The 20,056-nt window shown below is 43.7% G+C and overlaps 1 protein-coding gene across 6 annotated transcripts in view; it reads left to right on the top strand.

Annotated features, from left to right (window-relative positions):
- ST3GAL4 (ST3 beta-galactoside alpha-2,3-sialyltransferase 4) overlaps positions 1 to 20,056 on the top strand; it is a 520,175-nt gene that overhangs the window by 449,323 nt on the left and 50,796 nt on the right. For 5 of the 6 annotated variants that reach the window (XM_078640129.1, XM_078640132.1, XM_078640130.1 and 2 more), the window contains 3 exons: positions 2,477 to 2,666; positions 3,386 to 3,535; positions 18,130 to 18,273. In XM_078640129.1, coding sequence (XP_078496255.1) covers positions 2,477 to 2,666; positions 3,386 to 3,535; positions 18,130 to 18,273 — 484 coding nt within the window. Of the gene's footprint in view, positions 1 to 2,476; positions 2,667 to 3,385; positions 3,536 to 18,129; positions 19,810 to 20,056 lie in introns of all 6 variants that reach the window. The other variant, XR_013594038.1, reaches the window with a different exon arrangement.

Here is a 20,056-nt window from a genome sequence, read left to right as displayed (position 1 = left end):
ACAGAACACTCGTGGAGTGAAGGCCCACAATCTTTGGTGCAAATGGGGCTTGGGGCTTGGAATTCAAGTAGCCCAATGCACAACTTCGGGAAAGCTCGGGAAGTCGCTGCACTATCAAATGTTTACGGTATCCAGGAGTTCCGGTCCCACGTCTCTCATGATGGCTACAGGTCTCAGCTTTGCTGTGATCTTGTGTCGGCCTCTGAGATGTCTGGAAGTCTGTGTCCTGTGTCGCAGAACCTTCGGGTTCCGGCAGAATAATGCCAAGGTTTTGTTCGTCGTCCATAGGTGCGGGGCGGTGCAGAGCGTTGCAGGCTACCATGAATCGTCCCAGGAGGACGGGGTGGAGCCCAGGATGAGGACTTCGGAGTTGTCTGAGTTAAGCTTGAGTCAGCTGTCCTTAATCCATGTGGCGACTGCCTTCATCCTATAACATATAGGCTCTTAAACATTTTAAAACCTGGAATGAACACAAGTAGTCCAACCACCAAACTCTAACAAGGCCGCCGTCATGTCACATATGCTGCGTCTGTTCAGACAGGTCACTTTATTACCCTCAAGTACCTTCAAGGCAAGATGATGGGCCCAACAAAGACCCCATTTCCCAGCATGTTCACAGCTCTCTCATCTTGAGTGCAGAAAGTTCTGAGCAGCCTCTGGGTTCATAAGTATCAATTTCTTGTGCTTACAATGAACTGTCACGCGGCAGGAAGCCACAGAGTACAGAGTGTACAACCCTCCCCTGATTCACTCGATTATCCTAAACGCCTTACAGAACCATGTACATGTCATTCCTGGTACATAAGCTCCTGCCACAGGTATCATTGGGTGCCCCAACAACAATGTAGAACTTGAAGCCCAAAGTGCCTCTGAGAGCTTCTGGGGGGAGGACAGAGAGCTTTTTGGCTACCCGTTGCCTATTTTTCCTCAGTGCCATTTAAACAAGAAATTGATAGGCCATTTATGCAGCCCCTCCTTGTCCTCTGCTTTCTCTGGCACAGGTCCTGTAATTAATTGAGTGCACTGGGGCGCAACAGGCATGTGCCCCCATTTTGTGCACCCCAAGGTACTCTGGTATTACAAAAGGAGCCGCAGGCGTTTGTGCTACCCCTTCTGTAATAGTGATAGTGCCGGCTCACATTTAGCGCCAGCGCTATCATTAGAGGGCGTTTCCTCATTTGCATGGCGGCATGACCCCTTGTAGATGAGGGAATCACTTTGCCCCTGCACCCATGCCGTAATATGAACACTGACGCAAAGGCAAAGAAGCTGTCAGGAGGCGCACTAAGAGTGTGCCACAAAAAGGCGCGCCCACTGATGGCAGCCCTCTGGAGAGGGGGCCAATCTACTTGCACCCACTCACTACACCCGCCTGAAAAAAAAGAATCTCTAGTTCCTCTTTAAAGTGTAGGAGGGTGGCCACCTGCACAGTGAAACACGGAGTGGCTTTGAAGCACTGTTTTTCACTTGAATGCACTGCACGATTTCGATCTCCCTTTAGGGCAGCGTAAGCTTCATAATATGGCTCACTTTCCCCGTCTGTGCATGGCTCACCTATTTAAAGATGCGCTGTGGTGCAAACTGGGAAAGTGCACCCTATGTGTAATACGGCTCCTGGTTTTCCAAACTTGCATTGTCGTTCAAACTTTGCGGCATTCCATTCCCGGTTTTCTGCCATTCGGGCCCCTCATGGGTACTCTGGTGTTAAGCTGACTGCCCAACTAGAGGCACGCATACTCAGCAGGTGCTTCAATCTTACATGCCCTGGGCACCCAGGCTGGCATGTCTGTCACTGTCAAAATTCAATCTCCAGCAGAGCTCAGAGCCTGAGAAGGCTCTCCAAGTCGAGACCTCGCATTCCCAGACCTGAGCCTTCCTTCCTCACTGCCTCCTCACACTCCTACACGCGCAATGATAAGGTACCAAGAAGGTGCCTTTAAAAGTTCAAAAGCAATATCTGCAGGAATCAGGATCGCAGGAGCAGAGAGGGCAGCTAGGAGCCTTCCTTTTAGTATCAAACAATTAGCACACAGGTGATCACTCCCTCTCAATTGTGGGGCGCCGTAAGGTAGTCTAGCCACTCATAAGTACTATTGCCTGTTGCTTTTTTTAAATCTTTGTTTCTATTTCTGAAATGGGTCTTTAAGAAAAATAAAAACAGTAGAGATGTGCCCTTAATTTTCTGTTTAGTTAAAATGTTGCTATAAAAATCAAAATGCCAGGTTGATATTTGTTGTTTAGATTTTGGAAAGAAAATGTTTGATCTATTAAAGATTCTGTCCATAGGCAGCAACCTTTAGTGCTTGTAAATTTACCAATGATGGAGAATAAGGATTACAAGTAAGTAACTTTTACTTGACCTTGAAGCAGGCATCTCTGCTAGATGTTAGGACACAGGGAGATGCTTGTAAAATGTGTCCACAGCCATGATCAAAGACATGTGCTAGTGTTTAAAGTTACCTTGTTCGCTCCATAGACTGAACAACGCCCCGGTTAGACGGTACCAGAAGGATGTGGGGAACAAGACAACGATGCGCTTCTTCTACCCCGAATCTGCGGACTTCGATCACTCAATAGAGAACAACCCGGAGACTCTAATGGTCTTGGTCCCATTCAAACACCTCGACTTACTGTGGTTGAAATCTGTTGTAAATAATGAAAAGAGGGTAAGTATTAGGAACATTGGTTTCAGGACTGTGCATGTAACCAGAACAATGCTGCAATACTCATTTTAAATTAAATTCTTCAGTTTTAATGAGACATAACCCTACCTGTCAAAACCTAAGTAAGATTAAATGATCAGATTTTTTGATAATGTTATATTGTTGAGTTCCACCTATCACAAAGGAGGGACTAAGGGCTTTTTAGACCGGTCCAGCATACATGACCTAACAATAATGAAGATACAAAAGGTATGCTGTTCCTAATATCGAGACGAGGGAAAACTGGTTTTATGTGGTCATGAAGTGTAGGAGGATGAGGATTCCTCCTCTTGGGAGATAGGGCCCTCACTCACCCGGCGACGTGCCATGCATCATGATATGGGCTGCTCCTCGTCAGTAATACTTGCAATACCTGACAGGCTCCCTATGAGGGGCTCTTTGGCGGAGATCTTTTATTCCAAATGCCATTTGGTGCTGTGGGGTGAGGGGCCTAATTAGTGTCTTGAGCATGACAACTTGCCGGGTGTGTGAGGGCCCCCTATTCCAAGAGGAGGAATCCTACTACTCTTCTTGACCACATAAAACCAGTTTTCCTTTGTCTCGATATTAGGAACAGCATACCTTTTTGTATCTTCGTTGAGTTTCACCTCTTATTAACTATTTCAGTTATAATAGAAGTTCCTTCCTCTCACTCCTGTTGTATTTATGTTGTTTTTTTTTAGCAGCCCGCCAAGGGATTCTGGAAAAAGCCTCCAATCATGTTTAATGTGAAAGTGGATAACATCCGGATATTGCACCCTTATTTTATGCAGGTGACGACGGGCAAACTTCTGAATGCTTCAATGATCCAGTCGAGCAAAATAATCGCTCAGGTAAGCATTGCAGGCAGTCGCGCGTGGGAGGTAGCCTGTCCACTCATGTCCCACAACATTGAGGCAAGGCCCATGTGGTAAAGTGAATACAGGCCAGCACTACACTGAGATATCTAGCCCATCCACTCTTAGTGCTTACTTGGTTAACATTATTTTCTAAATTAATATATGAATTGCTCTGAGGGTGTTTTTATAATGCAAACAGACCTAGAAAGAAATGAGATGCAATGGCTTCTCTGTAACTCTACACAATTTGTGGAAATGTTCAGATCACCTCTAACTAAACATCAGCCTGGAGTGTGAAACCACACATTGTATATGTGCCTTACTAGGTGTAGAATATTATAGCAATTCCAGACCCTGTGATAAGTGGCGCCTTGTGGCTCTTAAATATATCCCAGTGGAAAATGTACCCCTAAAGTAAGAATCCTCTTAACTCCTTTGTGTGAGAATGAGGTCTTTACCACTCAAAAAACATTTTACTTGATTGGTGCCAATTACTAGCTCTGATGCAATTAATGGGTAACAAATAGCCGGGGAGCCCCAAGTCTGTGCGTGTTCTCTTACTGTGCCGTGTTAACAATATTCACCAAAGTCTCAGATCCCTAAAGGTCACACAGCAGAATATACAGAAAACCGAGCACCAAACAGGCTGGAGTTTACTTCTTCCTTCCAACTTTTTAGGATTTTACTTTTACTTCAACCCTGTAATCCATTTCTTTTATCAGCTCAATATCACGTCGCCTCTCATTTCATCCCCTTTGTTTACTTTTTGTACTCGTCTCTTCAATACCTTGGCACTTCTGTTTCAGCATCGTACAAAAGTATCCAATCTCCAGATCATAAAGATATTGTTGATGAAAAAAGAAGAGTAAATATAACGTGCATTATTAAAATGACTCAAAACCTGGAAGCATCCAAGAAAAGTTTAAAATATACAATAGAAAACATTTTTATTTTATTTTCTTTATAAAATATTGGTTGTTAGAATTGGGGGTCTCCAGTTGGTGTAGGTAGGTACAAATAGGGACCCTCTCCTCTAGTCAGGATAAGTGAATTACACTCCTAAAATAACCCCTGCTCACCCCCTTGGTAGCTTGGTATGAGCAGCAAGGCTTTATCTCAGAGGTGTTGTAAGTTGAGCATTTGTGACCACACACAATAACCCAGTGACAACACTACAAATGGACACCACACAAGGTTGTATATCAGAAATAAGTATATTTTAAATAGAGTTACCACAAGACCAATAAAGACAAAAATAATCCACAGTACTAGTAGATTTCAAGAGTTCTGGTTAAAAGGCTTAGATCAAGGTTCTGTGCGAGTCGGTAGCCGTGTCTGGCTACAGCGTTGTTGAAGTAACACAGAGTCGAGCAAATCCAGCGGACCGCGTCGGTACGGCCCACTCAAATGTCGAGAGACTCAGTCACAGTACCTTTTACTCGAGGCGCCCGGCACGGATATGCGAGCCGGTTCCAGTGTTCGTCGCAGTGCAGAAAAGGAAGCATTGTTCCTCGATGCGGTTATGTTATGTTATGTTAATTTGGCTCTTCTATAGCGCAACGGCTACTCACAAAGGAGTGTCCCGGCGCTTTGGCGAAGAGGACCTTTATTGGAAAGAAAACATAACTGGGATTAAAAGACTTCACAATTCATAACTAAAAAGCCAGGTTTTTAATGCCTTTCTAAAAGACATCAGACTAGGGGCCTGTCTAAGATCGAAAGGCAATTCATTCCAGGCACGTGGTGCCAGGTAGTGAAACGAACGCCCCCCTTGTCGAGTGCGTTTGATGGATGGAACGCACATTTTGAGCAGGGAGGCAGAGCGAAGAGCTCTGCTCGGTTTGTACAGAGCAAGCCGTTTTCTAATATACCTGGGGCCCAGGTCGTGAAGAGCCTTATAGGTTAGAGTCAGGCTCTTGAACAACACCCTTTTGGCTATAGGGAGCCAGTGCAATTCCTTAAGCAGGTTAGAAGTACTCGCTCGTCTAGGAAGACCGTAGATGGCCCGTGCAGCTGAATTTTGCACAACCTGAAGTCTCCTTACCAAATATTTAGGAAGACCCAAATAAAGGGCATTTACATAGTCCAAGCGAGACCCTACCAATGCTTGGACGATAACCCTGCGATGGTTCACGGAAATCAAAGGAAGAAATTTCCTGAGCATCCTCAGGATACCAAAGCATTTCCCTGCAAGACTGGCAATTTGGGGTCCAAAAGTCAACTCATTGTCTACAATGATACCAAGATTTTTAACCTTGGTACTAGCATTGGTAGGAGGGAAAAGATCCTGGGGCCACCAACTTTTCCAATTTGGTTCAGAGACACACCCGAAAAAAAGCAGCTCCGACTTATCGGAGTTGCATTTCAGGCCGTGTCTCTTGAACCAGTCAAAGACTGCTTCTAAGCAGCCTCTGATACGTGTCCCATCAAACATCTCATTCTTGTTCTGGGTGAACAAGAGCTGGGTGTCATCAGCGTAAGACACGATCTGAGCGCCAAACGACTCCGCAACCTCTGCAAGGGGGGCCATAAAGATGTTAAAAAGCAGGGGGCTAAGAATAGACCCCTGAGGGACCCCCACTTCCAGGACTGACATAGCTGCGGAGTGAGGTGGCGCCCAGATCGTTTGCCGGCGGTTGGCTAGAAATGACTTAAGCCAGGTCCACACCGTCCCCCTAAGACCACAATCCCAGAGTCGAATTAGGAGAGTGTCATGGGGAACGGTGTCAAACGCCGCCGACAAGTCTAACATGACCAACATGGCCTTACCTCCCGAGTCTAAGACCTCTCTAATGGCGGTGGTGACTTCCAGTAAAGCGGTTTCTGTGCTGTAATTCGCACGAAACCCAGATTGGGTACTGTGCAACATGTTGTTATTCTCAATAAAATCTGAGATGGATCGGTGCACATGCCTTTCCGCCACCTTTGCCAGAGCAGGGAGGAGAGAAATAGGCCTATAGTTGGCATGTATGATGGGATCCAAAGTTGGTTTTTTAATTAGTGGAAGAATAAGAGCACTCTTCCAAGCCTGTGGAACAATGCCAGAAGAAAATGAGGAATTTAGAATGGAGTTAATAGGACTATTTAGCACAAAGGCTATTTTATTAAGACAAGAGACCGGGCAAGGATCTAAAGGGGAGCCCGATTTCAAGCCTGTCAAGTAGTCCAATGAAGCGGCAAGGCTTAACTGCGGAAATTCCCAAAGAGTGGGATTCGCAGAAAAAACAGCATCCGGATCAACCACCCGAGACTGTTTAGAATAAGTTGCAAGGTCGGCTTGAATGGTAATTATTTTGTCAACAAAATAATGAGCTAGTTCATTCAGCCAAGATTTGGAATGACCCTGAATAGAATTGGCCAAGGGCGGAGAGGTGAAGTCTCTAACAATATTAAAAATCTCCTTACAGGAGTTATCCGAGCCTTCGGTGCAGGCAGCGACCAGTTGACAGAGTTGGTGGATCCAAGGCGTGCGTTGCAGGGTGAGACGGTGCTTCGATGCGGTGTTTGCAGCTTGTGGTGCGGCGACAGAGCCGGAGTTCGGGAACTGGCGTCAATCAGTCCGGACAGCGGTGCGAGTCGGGTGGTGCGTCGCAAAGTGTGCGAGGCAGTGCCCAACTCCGCTGTGTTCACAGGACTCAAAGTCAGCAGCAGTGACCGCGTCGGACAGACCAGTATGAGTCGGTGTAGTGAGGCGTTGCACGTCGCGATGTCCACCAGTCGCGGTGCAGGCAACGGCTCGGTGATGGCGTCAGGACGGAGACGTGAGCTCAGAACTTGTGTTGTTCGAGGCAGACGTTTCTTGATATGGTGCCTACAGGACACCGGGCCGGTCGTGAGTGTCGGTCACAGCTCCCTGACTCTGTAGCCACTGAAACAGCGTTTCCAGCAGCAGTTCACAAAGGCTGGTGAAGTCTACTGGTCCTGAGACTTCGGTGAGGGGGAAAGCTCTCTTCCAAGCCCTTGTAGATCTCTTCACAAGTTGAAAGTAAAGTACGCAAAGTTCTTTCTCCTCTCTTTGGCGGTCAGGCAACCACTGCAGGCCAATCCCCCAAGCAGCACTTCAGCTTGGGAATAGTCTCTCCTCAGTTTCTTCAGGTTTCTCTCCGCAACAGAGGTTTTGTCTTGTAAGCCCAGAAGAGATCTAATTTCATGGGATCAGGGTCCTAATATTTATACCCCAAAATCCTTTGTTCTCTGAGGGCAGAGGGGCCTGTACCCAGTCCAAACCAGTTCTGAAGCACTCTGTTTACCAGACTTCTCCTTTCCTTTCACAGTGCAGAAACCTCAGACTCCCCACAGGAGGTGGAGCCAGCATTGTGGAAGGCAAGTACAGTCCTGGTGCAATTTGTTGACAGACTTCCTTCTCTTCTTTCAGTGTGCATGGCAGAGACATCAGACGCACCACAGGGGGTGGAGCTGGCATTGTAGAGGGAAGGCCCAGCCCTATTCAGGTCCCAGGTGCAACTCCTCCCTCCCATCTAGATGCAGATCTCTCTATTCACCACCGGGCTGCCCCAGCCTGACTCTTGGAATCCCCCAGCCCTGTCACTCACAAAACCAGACGAAGGAATACACAACCTCGCAGAGGCAGGCTGAATTGGTTAGGCAAGCAAATACCTACTTTCTAAAAGTGGTATTTGCAAACACAGAATATTAAAATAAACTTCACTAAAAGATGTATTTTATTATTCTGAGTCCAGGCATACTAAACTCGAATTTCTACCATGTTCTCTGAGTCTGTTAGGATTATAAACATGTAATAATCTAACAGCCCATTCTGGCCTATGGAGAACAGGTTGCCTTGCAATAGTGAAAAACGAAAATGACTGTAATTCACTATTAGGACATGCCACACACATCAGAGCTTGTCCCACCTTATACTTACAATGCACCCTGCCCTTGGGCCTGCCATAGGGGTGACTAATATGAAGAAAAGGGAAGGTTTAGGGACTGGCAAGTGGGTGCACTTGCCCAGTCAGCATGACAGTACCAGACTGCATGCAGGCTCTGCAATGGCAGACCTTAGACACATTTTACAAGGCCGCTTCTGTGGTTGGCACAACCAGTGCTGCAAGCCCACTAGCAGCATTTGGATTTACAAGCCCTGGGCACATTCAGTGCTCTGTACTAGGGTCTGACAAGTAAACCAAATAGCCAATCGTGGAATCACTAATTAATACATTCATTTACAGTAGGGAGCACTTGCACTGTGGCACTGGCACAGTGCCCAAAGCATCTAACACCAGCAAAAACACATGAGGCAACAGCAAAAATGGAAGGGAGATCCACCGACAATGGTGCCAGGTCTAACATTGGTGGTCCTCGTGCGTTAGAATATGAACAGGGAGGTACTCCGCGGTTGTCTTTGCCACGAAGAGAAACAGTCCTCCCACTAAGTTTCCTTCGTCAGCGGTGTAATATCCAATGACCTGATCACTTGTGTTGAATATGAAGTGAACAATACCATGTATTTCCTCCACTCTGCACAATTTACTTTCTAGAGGCTGCACGTGTATTTGCAGAAGCAGTAGGAACAGTTTAGATGGTTTCTAAAGAATTTGTAAGGACATAGACATGAATTCTCATCACAACTTAAGGAATAATTTAATATAACTGTCACACTGCAACATTTCACATTATTGTAACCTCTCGAAGATCAGTTTGGAGGGATAGGACATCCAATATATAATTGAAATCATGCATTCTTTTGAAAGGAAATATAGAGGGACGGTTGAGAAAGAAATCAAAATGTTCAGGTTTATTCAAAAAAAGATCTTTACACAGCTATGAGGCAATATAGAGAACATACAAACATACATCATATCAAATCTAGGAAACATTTTTCTTAACTAATACCTGATAATCAATCAAGTGTCAAGGGGGGTTGGTAGCATCATCTTGTATCATCAGTTTTTGAAATTTGGTTGATGCCGCTGTAAATCTATAATTTATTAAAAGGAATCATGTCAGATCTGATATAATAGATGACAATTGAGCCTGACAATGTTCTGTTTGAAACAAATTGTTTGTCGTCTTGCAACATATGACAACGTAGTATTCTAATAAGTCAACTAAATAACCCTTCATTGGGAGATCGGTCAAGTCTTCTGTCAAACTCTCAAGAACAATGTTGTGCATGGATTTATAGACATTAGTCTGTAAAATAGGATTCATTTTATTCCGAAGCTGAACCATAAAACCGTGCACTGACATACATTCAAAATATGCATCCTTTTTCTCAATAAAAGCAACAACTACCAGATACGGAAAAGTAAAAAGAAAGTAAAAATTCTATAACATAGAAAAAATGAATGAGTGATTTTAGTAACTGAAAAAAATGAAAGACCTCTTCTAAATGTTTCTCCAGATGTCTACCTGGTGGTCTTTAACTTGCAGATGTGCAGTTAGGTATGTGTGTGAATTAGTTAGGAAAGTGAGTGATTGTGTGTAGGAAATGGGGTTGTTGGTTGACTGGGGTGTGAGGCTCTTGTCAAGCAGCAACCACAGTCCTTGCTGGGATGAGGCACAAGCCATCCCTAAATTAACCTGTGCTCCTCCCTCTGGTAGCTCGGCATACAGCAGTCAAGCATAACTTAGATGAAAAGTGTGAAGTATTTGTACAGCAGTTCAAACAGAAATAAAATTATAAACACCACACAAAAAGGATCCCACACCAGATCAGAATAGTAGCATCATTTGTAATAAAGGAAACAAGATCAAAACGACAAACATACAATCAGCAGACCCGTAGATAATGCAGTTTTCAAGACTTTAGGGAAAATAGCACCAAAACGGCGGGCTGGCTACACGGACCCATTTAGGCCCACTGAACAAGGTACATTAAATGCTGCTTTGTGGACATTGCGAGGATCTGCGCTGAAGTTGCGTCACTCAGCCAAAGCAATGCACCTGTTCCGAGTTGTGACGAGGCTATGTTGCGAGGTCTTGCGTCGTCATCGAGTACCTCTTCGAGGGCTTGTGATGCGAATTCCAGCATTGAGGATGCATTGCACATTCGGAGTGATGTGTTGATTTCAAGGAGCTGCAAGGCTGTGATGTGGAATCTGGCATTGTCAAGGCTGCCGTCGATGAGGGATGCAAGGGCCTGCGTCAAGGATGCGTCTGCAATGTGGGTCTTTTCAGCAGTTTTAATTATTGTAGCGTCGGTGGTGCATCAGTTCTGCTTGGGTTTGTGCCATGCAGCAGAGGAGATGTCTGTTCTTCTTGATCCACAGAGGCTGGCAAAGCACCTTAAGCCTACTTCTAAGGGTCTATTACTGGGGTTTCACCACTTGGCAGGGTAAACTCACAGATGGCAGAATTCAGGTGCTGGGTTCCAGGTTATTGGAGCCTTTTGTCAATGAGGCTCAAGTCAGGATACCAGACAACTTGCCCTTGGAGTCACTCTGGTAATCTTAGGTACCTCACCGAAGCAGGGTAGCAGGTCAGTTCAGCATGGCTGCAGCCCTTCAGATCAGTAGTCCAGCAGAGTGGTAATCCTTTAGGCAGCACAGCATTACTTCTTCCTGGACTGAGTATCCACAGGTCCATTGGCCAGATGTGCATAGATTCAAGTTTGTGATTTCCTAATAGCGAATATTTGCAAATCGCTTTTATGAAATCACAACAGATATGAACAACAGTGAGTTTTACGCTGTTTGCGATTCCCAGTGGGTCACAAATTGACCTACCTCATTAATATTCTTGAGGTAGGTCTCAGTTTTCGACCCATTGTATATCGCTAAAATCACAAAGATGGCAGCCTGCTGGAGTCAGCAGACCACTATGTCTGTGCTTGCTTTTAAATAAAGCAATGTTTTTTTTGTTTTTTTTTAAAATACAGCCTGTTTCCCTTAAAGGAAAACTGGAAGAGTTTCAAAAATAAAATTGAAAAGTTTATTTTTGATTTTTTGAGAGCAGGCAGTGTGCCTACTCTGCTCTTAAAAAACGATTTTGCAATCATTCACAAAAGGGAAGGGGTCTCTTTGTTTCTTGTTTGTGTATGGGTTACCACCTACCTGCAGTAAGCGGTAAAATGCAAACTGTATTTCGGTCGAAAAATATTCACTCATACCACTGCTCATCGCTATTTGGAAGGAACGCCCTTAAGCCTCTTCCTAATACCGATTAGCTAACACATGTTGCGATTCGGTAATAGGTTACTGATTCGCAAAATAGGGTTTGGTACATAGAAAAAGGCTTTTTTTCCAGTCGCAAATGGCCACATTCTTCAAATAGGGCCTTTTGCGACCTCCTAACCTTCAGGAGACTACTCAAGACCTGGCTCTTCGAACAGTAGCAGCGTTCCCTCCCCCCACACCCTCCCCCCAGCGCTTTGAGACCCTCACGGGTAGGTAGTGCGCTTTACAAATGCTATTAATTTATTGAAAAAATCTATGTGCATCTCGGCCTAGAACTGTACTGTAGAGTTGGTGTCTGAAGCCCTATTTTTATACCCTGGTGCTCTGCTTCTGGAAGGTGGGAGAAGCTTCTAGACAGTGGTTGCTTTGCAGTGCAAGGAATTTCCTGACTACTGTGCCCTAGCTCGGCTGCAGTGACACACGTTTAGGTGATAGGTCCGTTCTGTGAAGGCTCCCTATTCAGTTGGAAGTGGGGCTGTGCTCAGCTCTGCCTTCCACTCCTGCGAGCAGATCACCCATTGAGAAACACCTAATCCCTCTATTGTGTGACTGTCTCGGAGGAATTCACAAAGTCTGTCAGTTACACCCAGGCAGGCTGCAGGCCCAAAAGAACTTAGGGACGAAAAATGTAAACTTTCAAAAAGTGGCTTTTTCAAAATTGTAATCAAAAACCCTTATTTTACTTTTAAATAGGGTTATTCAATATAGAGTCAAAAGACACCAAACATATAGCTACCTGGTTCCAATTGGATATGACACATTTTTAAATATAATAAGGCATCTCCAATGTTATCCTATGGATAGGTAGGCCTCACAGTAGTGAAAAATTAATTTAGGAGTTTTTCATGACCAGGACATGTGATACTAAAAAGTACATGCCCACCTTTCAAATACAAGACTTCCTACCCTATGGGCCACCTAGGGCCTAACTTAGGGGCGACTTGTGTGTAATAAGAGTGGAGTTTAGGAGGGTTTCAATGCCAAGTCATCTTGGAAGTCTAAAACAGCATACAGACTGCAGTGACAGGCCTTGGACATGGTTTAACTTAAGTGGGTGGCACAATCGGTGCTGCAGGCCCGCTAGTAGCCTTTAATATACAAGCCCCAGGTACATGGTATACCACTCTAGAAGGGACTTATAGGTAAAATAAATATTTCAATTGAGTATAAACCAATTAAACTTCTACTCAAACACTTTAGCACTAGTTAGCATTGGTAAAGTGCACAGCCCTAAGATAGGTAAAAGGTGTGAGGCAGGACACCCTAAGTCTGACCAGTCTAACATGAGTCCCCACGGAGGTGAAAGTGGGGAGAACTACCCAATCCCTTGGGAGTTCTCTTCACTAAGGTGGAAAATCCTGGATAGTCCATCACCATTGGTGCTATGGTCACTAAGGCAGTCTCCCTAATATACAAAAAGATAATGAATAACTCATCGGACCCACTGTTTCCATTGTGAGAGGCTTGGAAAGAGGATGTGGGCCCCCTGGAAGACCAGGAATGGCGGGGGGAGCTCTGTAGAGCCCCAGGGAGGTAGCCATACGAGCCAGATTTCGCTTGGTGCAACTCTGTGTGTTACATAAGTTGCACCTCTCTATATCCAGGGTACACCGGATGGGCTGCTGCGAGTTGGACTTGTGTGCCAGGGGATGTGGTAACATAGGTACCTTTTATCATATGATCTGGGATTGTCCATTAATCCAACACTTCTGGAGCGGGGGTATATAGAGGGGATGAAGGTGGTCACTGGACTGATAGTCCCATTAGAGGCCAAATGGCTGACACTGGGTATTGCAGGGAAAGAGAATTGCCCCAAACACTCTGTTCGGTGGCTGGCCACCGCCGCGGGGTGGTGAAGCTTAACGTGGCTAGACTCTGGTGAGCGAGCAGACCTCCTACGGTCAAGTAGTGGGAAGATAACCTTGACTGGTGTCAACTGGCAGAACGTAAAACATACCAAGCCCGAGGCTGCCCCCGTAAATTTGAAAAGATTTGGGGACCATAGATGCAACATAGGGGGGCTTTTGAAACAGGCTGAGTGGGGGAGAATGGAGGGTAAACGACAATTTCTTCCCGAATGTAGGCTGTGGACAACTACCTCCACAGCGCATGATGCAGCACTCGTGGTCGGGAGGTATGTTCGCGATAAGAGATGTTCCAGCCCCCTGCGAGTGGCATTAATACGCTTTTATCTCCTGTTTTATTGTATTTTCTTGACTCCGAACAACTGCTTAGTAAAAATGAATATTTAAAAAAAACATCTAGTGGCCCTATGGAGAAACTGAGAAAAGAAGATTGGTAAATAAAAGTTCACAGGATAGGACTACTGTTGTAGGCAGTCAGCACTAGTTATAAATCACCATTCATCATTGTTTTGCCAATAAGGTTAATTTCCCTGCCACAGTTGTGACAACTAAGAGTATAGTAGTGCCAGTAAGTCCTGTGCCCTCTTTGTATATGTAGTACATTGGAAAGATATTGTTCTGAGGCTTGTGTCACAGATGGTTCATCTGAAATAAAGACCCCACAGTCAGTGTGTATCAACAAGTATGCTGTAGTTCATCTAACTCACCTTATCCATGGCCTTGGCATCGTTGTCTGTGAATTCCACCTGGAGGGCTTTCAAAATGCAGTGATCTCATGTGTTGTATCCTTGTTGAATTACCAAGAGTTGTGAAGTTCGAAGTGAGTGTGAAGTTGGCATTGCCAGAATTTTGTACAGAAAATACAGAAACAGTCTGTTATGAAGGAAAAGATCTAAGTCAGGTTTTAAGAAGGTTTTTATGCAAGAGTCAAGTTGTGGCACATTGTCAGATTGGGAGTGTGTGTAGACTCACAATTGTGTAGTGAGGAATGTGTGCGGAGTTGGAAGTGTCCTTGCCGGATGGGTAATGAGAGAAGTTGAGAGTTTATAGGACAGTGTGCAGAATTAAGGAGTGCATGAGATGTCAGGAAGTTATGGAGTCATGAGAGTGTAGATGGTGAGGAGTGAGTGTGTAGTAGTAGTGTGAGTGGGTTCAGATGAGCGTTTAGTCAGGAGTGGAGAGTTATGTGTACAGTCAAGTGTGTAGTAAGGAAAGTGTGTGGACAGTCATTCATGAGTTTATGGTACTGTGTGTGGGATCAGGACTAGGTATGTAACATTAGAAGTGTGTGTGGGGTGAGAATGTGGAGTCACTCAAGTGTGTTGGGTGTGTGTATGTGTGTGTGTGTGTTTGTGTGGAGTCTGCAATGTGTATAAAGACCTGTTTGTGCACTTAAGTGTCTTGAAATCAAATATTTTTGGGGAGTTGAGTTTGTGTAGAGATAAGAGTGTATGAGATGTCAGCAGAGTATGGAATCATGAGGGTATAGATGTTGAGGAGTGAATGCATAGTAGAGTGTGTAGATTCGGTAGTGTATTCATTCAGGAGTGGAGAGTTAAAGGTGTGCACACAGGAATGTGGATAGCCAGGAGTGTGCTCAGTTAGTAATATGTCATTTAGAGTCGAAGTACTGTCTATAGAGCGCCTGTGATGTGCCAGAAGTGTTTGGAGTCAGGTGTGTGTAGCATGGACAGTGTATACGTTTGAGAAGTGTATGAGATATTCGTGATTCCCACTGCAGTGCATACAAAAAATGTGCTTGTGCACATATGCACCACTTGTAGGCAAACGTCTACTAATCTAGTGATTCTTCAACATGCCACTAGACACTCACATGTCCTTATACATTCCGAATAGCTGAACGGATTTTCACCGAACCAGGGTCTGAGTGACTAAAAAAGCCACTGTCAGAAAGCACTGACCTTGCAGTCTGTATCCACATTGAATGTTTCTGCACTTCTCTATAGCCTCAGTCAGCCATATATAGATCAATGTGTTTGTTTACCATTGACCTTGGGAAAATGAGATGGCATAAGAGAATAAACAGAAACTGGATATCCCCAGCCCCACTTGTTACTTTGCTGAGAACTGACATCTATAGTTCCTAGCTTATTTCTAAAAACAGGATTAAAGTCTCTGGTACTCAATCACTATATTGAATTATATATATATATATACATATATACATATATACATATATACATATGTATATATATATATATATATATATATATATATATATATATATATATATATATATATATATATATACAGAATATAGAATCTATAGAATATATAGAATCAGGCACATTATTGACTTATGCATTTCAGGCTCCATGCCCTTGTTCACTGGCGTTTTCCAAAGCATTCACGGCAGCCATGTGGACTATAAACCATAAGCCCCGCCCATTTAAGACCTCGTATTTTCATTTATTTCTGGGTATGGAAGTCCGTTCATACTTCACAGTGATTGCTGTTCAGTGTGCATGAAAAATTTAAAGATGTACTCCCCAAGTGGGTTACGGGGAGAATTGTCCAAAGTTCCTGCTGCTGGACCTTCTGTGTAAGAACCAGCTTTAGTATTCTGAATTGATTGAGTTAGGTTATGAGTCGGGGTGGGCGGAATTTGCGGAATCGCGTTACGCAAACGGTAAAAAATCTCTGCGAAGTTCCGAACATGCGGAATTGCTTGTTCGCTATGCTTTTTTTCTGTTCGCAATTGCTGTTTGCGTGCTCTGGGGGAAATATCTCGCGAACACGCATTTGAGAACGCAAACAAGCAAAATATTTCGCAAAGGCAAGGAACGCAGAATTTTGGGTCATTTCACGTTCTCTGCGGAACGTGAAATTACCCAAATTCCGCAAATTCCGCGAACGGAACGGAATTTACCGCCCAGGCCTAGTTATGAGTTACTCACCTGGATGTTAAGATATAAACCTGCCCAAGTTTGCGTAATTGCTTTTGAACTTGATCTTAATGTAACAGTTGACTGAATTAGATCGACATTGCATTTAAAACTACTTGACTGGTGAAATTTAGGAGGAGGAGAGTTTTGGATTGAAGTACACGACCAGTCCAGGTGTATTGATTTTTTTGCATCACTCTTCAGCCTTGTCTTATGATTATGTAGGCCGTAGAGTTATTTTCCAAAATGGGTAAGAAAGGTGTGCCTACATTGGATAATTACTCTGCCCATTTCTTATAGGCACATTATAGGCTCGCCCCAGAGAGATCTCCGAAGTCGTCAGTTTTAGGTCCACACTTTGATGTGAGGGTATGAAAAAGAAAGTACGTTCTTTGCGTGACCTATCTGGAGAGGTGGGAGAGTTCTAAGAATAGGTGTTCGGGTGATTGCTACCGGTCGATTTCTTGAACCTGTGCCTGGCAAACAATTACTCCTGTAACAGGCAATATTGTCAGGTATAAGGGAAGGTAAGAATGACATCTCTTATGTGTGATGGGGCCTGAGACGTAGATTTAATCCGAGCGCATTGTGCCCTTTCAATATTGTTGGTTGATTCCAAGGCGGAAACATTGGTGGCAGAGATATATATATATATATATATATATATATATATATATATATATATATATATATATATATATATATATATATATATATATATATATATTTTTTTTTTCCCTCCTCCAATGCCGGTTTGTGCACACAGGCTGTCGTTGCGCGGTCCTGGACAGGCCACCGACAGGCCTCGAATAATTCCCTCCAAATACCTCGAAAATTTACGAAGCACACCAGGACACACCGAGTTCGTTTGCAGGTTTATTAGCAGGTGAAAAAGTGCGACGCGTTTCGCCGATAAGGCTTGCTCACGCGCGTGAGCAAGCCTTATCGGCGAAACGCGTCGCACTTTTTCACCTGCTAATAAACCTGCAAACGAACTCGGTGTGTCCTGGTGTGCTTCGTAAATTTTCGAGGTATTTGGAGGGAATATATATATATATATATATATATATATATATATTCATATTCATAGACCCAGACACCAGTCAACAGTTCAGTGCAAGCCCTTAACAAATAAAGTAGAATACTGATTTTTGTGAACTATATATTAAAAGACTTATACATATATAGGGATTCCTTGAAAAATTAAATTACTATTGGAGAAGTCTTTTAATATATAGTTCACAAAAATCAGTATTCTACTTTATTTGTTAAGGGCTTGCACTGAACTGTTGACTGGTGTCTGGGTCTATGAATATAGAAAACTATAACCAAGGTCTAATGCATTTTTGCTGTGTAATATATCTGCTAAAAATAGAAATGTTGTAAACTCACCTAAATGCCAGCCTAAAATACTTTTTTAAACAAACAAATAGTAAATATATTTACAGTATGTTACAGTATGTGGTTAAAGTTGTTTATATTTCTTTAAGAATGTTTATATGTTTCTGGGCAGTTTAACCAGGCAGTAGTTTAGTAAAATGAACTTCTTCAGGGTCCAGAATCTTTGCAATAACTTGTTTAGATAGGGAAATGTCCTAAGTTAAAAGTAATGTAAGTGATGTGACCTTCATGGTTCTTTTTCTCTCTCTCCTTCCTTCCTTGCTGTTTCCCTGCAGAAACCAACAAGCGGCTTGCTGGCTATTACATTTGCTCTGCATTTCTGTGATGTGGTCCATATCGCAGGGTTTGGCTATCCGGAGCTGACTAATAACAGAACGCCGATACACTACTATGAGAAAGCCACACTACATGCCATGGTGGTAAGCTCCTGCAGCTGACTGACTTTTATGTCTACTCAGCATAGCTCTGTTGGTTCAGATATGCCAGATTCTGCATGCTTTTGTAGTGTAGTTCCTATTATCCCAATAGGCTCTGCGCATTGGAATAATATCTTCAATAGTATAGACGTAGGACTGAGGTTAACTAGGTCTTCTACCGACGATATTAGACTTAAAGTTATGTGTGTGCCAGCTAGCTCAGAGTTCACTAGAAACTTTCTGAATAGGCAAGGAGGAGTTTAACCTCCCTGGATAGACAAGAAGGGATTTAGTTTCTGACAACCATAGAACATGACAACTTTGCTCTCCCCTAATCAAGAGTATATCTCTAGAGTCGTGTGAAAACAAAAGACAACTTATTTTACTCAGTCAGTACGCGCATTCTTAGTTTCACCAGTTTGTAGAGAAATAAGAGATGGGCGTAGTTCAATAAAAAGATGTTATTTTATTGATCAGTCTCTTTTCTCATACAAGAGAAATGAATCGCTATTATTGCAATACTTATAGTTAAGTAAAGTGCATACAGTAAAAACAGAATTATAAAATAATACTGTAAAAGCATTTATATGGTTTCTTAGCCATATGATACTAAAATGGATAAAAGTTATATACATATATACATTTGACTAATCGTACTCAACTGGTGCTTCTAACTACGCCTACCCCGGTGTACCTGACCTAAGCCTAATACGTGGGTGGGAGTAGATAAGTAGTTTAAGTTAAGTTTGCTTTGCCAAGGATCTGATTCAAGAATTCTCTGTGAGGGGTTATTCAGTTCAGTACCTGGGATTTAGAAGGCTGGAGGGCTGGTATCTCAATCTCAGGACTCGATATCCCAGTTGCCCGCAAGGGCGGCTAGGAACGCCGGAGCTGGATTTCTCGGCAAGAGAAAAGGCAGCGTCTCTCTCTCAGCGCGTCAAAAGGGAGGGGCAGCGTCCGTGGGCTTTTTCTGCATCAGCTGGGCTCCTCGGCAAGTATCGCTGCTCCAATCTCGTCACCACCGTGTGTTTGCTTAGGGCAATGTCGGTAATATTTATACCTGAAAGGTGCCGAGATTGACGTAAGGATGGACATAAATACGTCAATAAGGATGTCATAAGAACTGGTCGTTCATACATTCTTTACTGGAGTTCTTGGTTAAATCAAAACAATAGCTGCGGGGGATTTCTCAGGTTGCTGGAGGTTTGATTTGTTTTGAGAACTCGGTATGCTTTCTATGGGGGCTGGGGGAATAGTGCTTTCCTATCGTGGTAGCATGCGCTATGACCTAATCAGAAAACGGGTTTCTGTGCCGTTGTATGGCCACTATTGATATATTAACCGGACAAGGGTCAGAAACAGGTATATTGGTACAGTTCCCATAGGAAATACATCACACCCACTCCACGGAATCTATGTCCATATTTACTAACCTAAGCGTAGTAAACATAACTAATATTGTATGTGTATTCAAACCCGCCCAAAATACATTAATTTGCATTAAATTTGGTTTAGCGTAATACATGAAAATGAATATAGGTACTGTTGGACCCGGTCCTTTGGGCAGGTCTACCCCTTGACTTTTTGCTTTTTCCTAGCCTGTTTTTGGAACCTGGATTGGTGATTGTAGGCCTCTGCGCACTTTTTTACTGTGGTACAGTGTAAAGTGCGTGTGCTTTCTGTGTATGGATGGTGAGTGACCTGCCCTCCCATAGGAATGAATGGGGAATATGTATGCCCATGGTAGATTCCTGATGCATGGGGAGTGCAGGGTCGAGTTTGATAT

The sequence above is a fragment of the Lissotriton helveticus genome, chromosome 4_2, assembly GCF_964261635.1.
Source record: "Lissotriton helveticus chromosome 4_2, aLisHel1.1, whole genome shotgun sequence".
Classification (NCBI taxonomy): Eukaryota; Metazoa; Chordata; class Amphibia; order Caudata; family Salamandridae; genus Lissotriton; species Lissotriton helveticus.
This window is presented reverse-complemented; position numbering and strand designations above follow the sequence as displayed.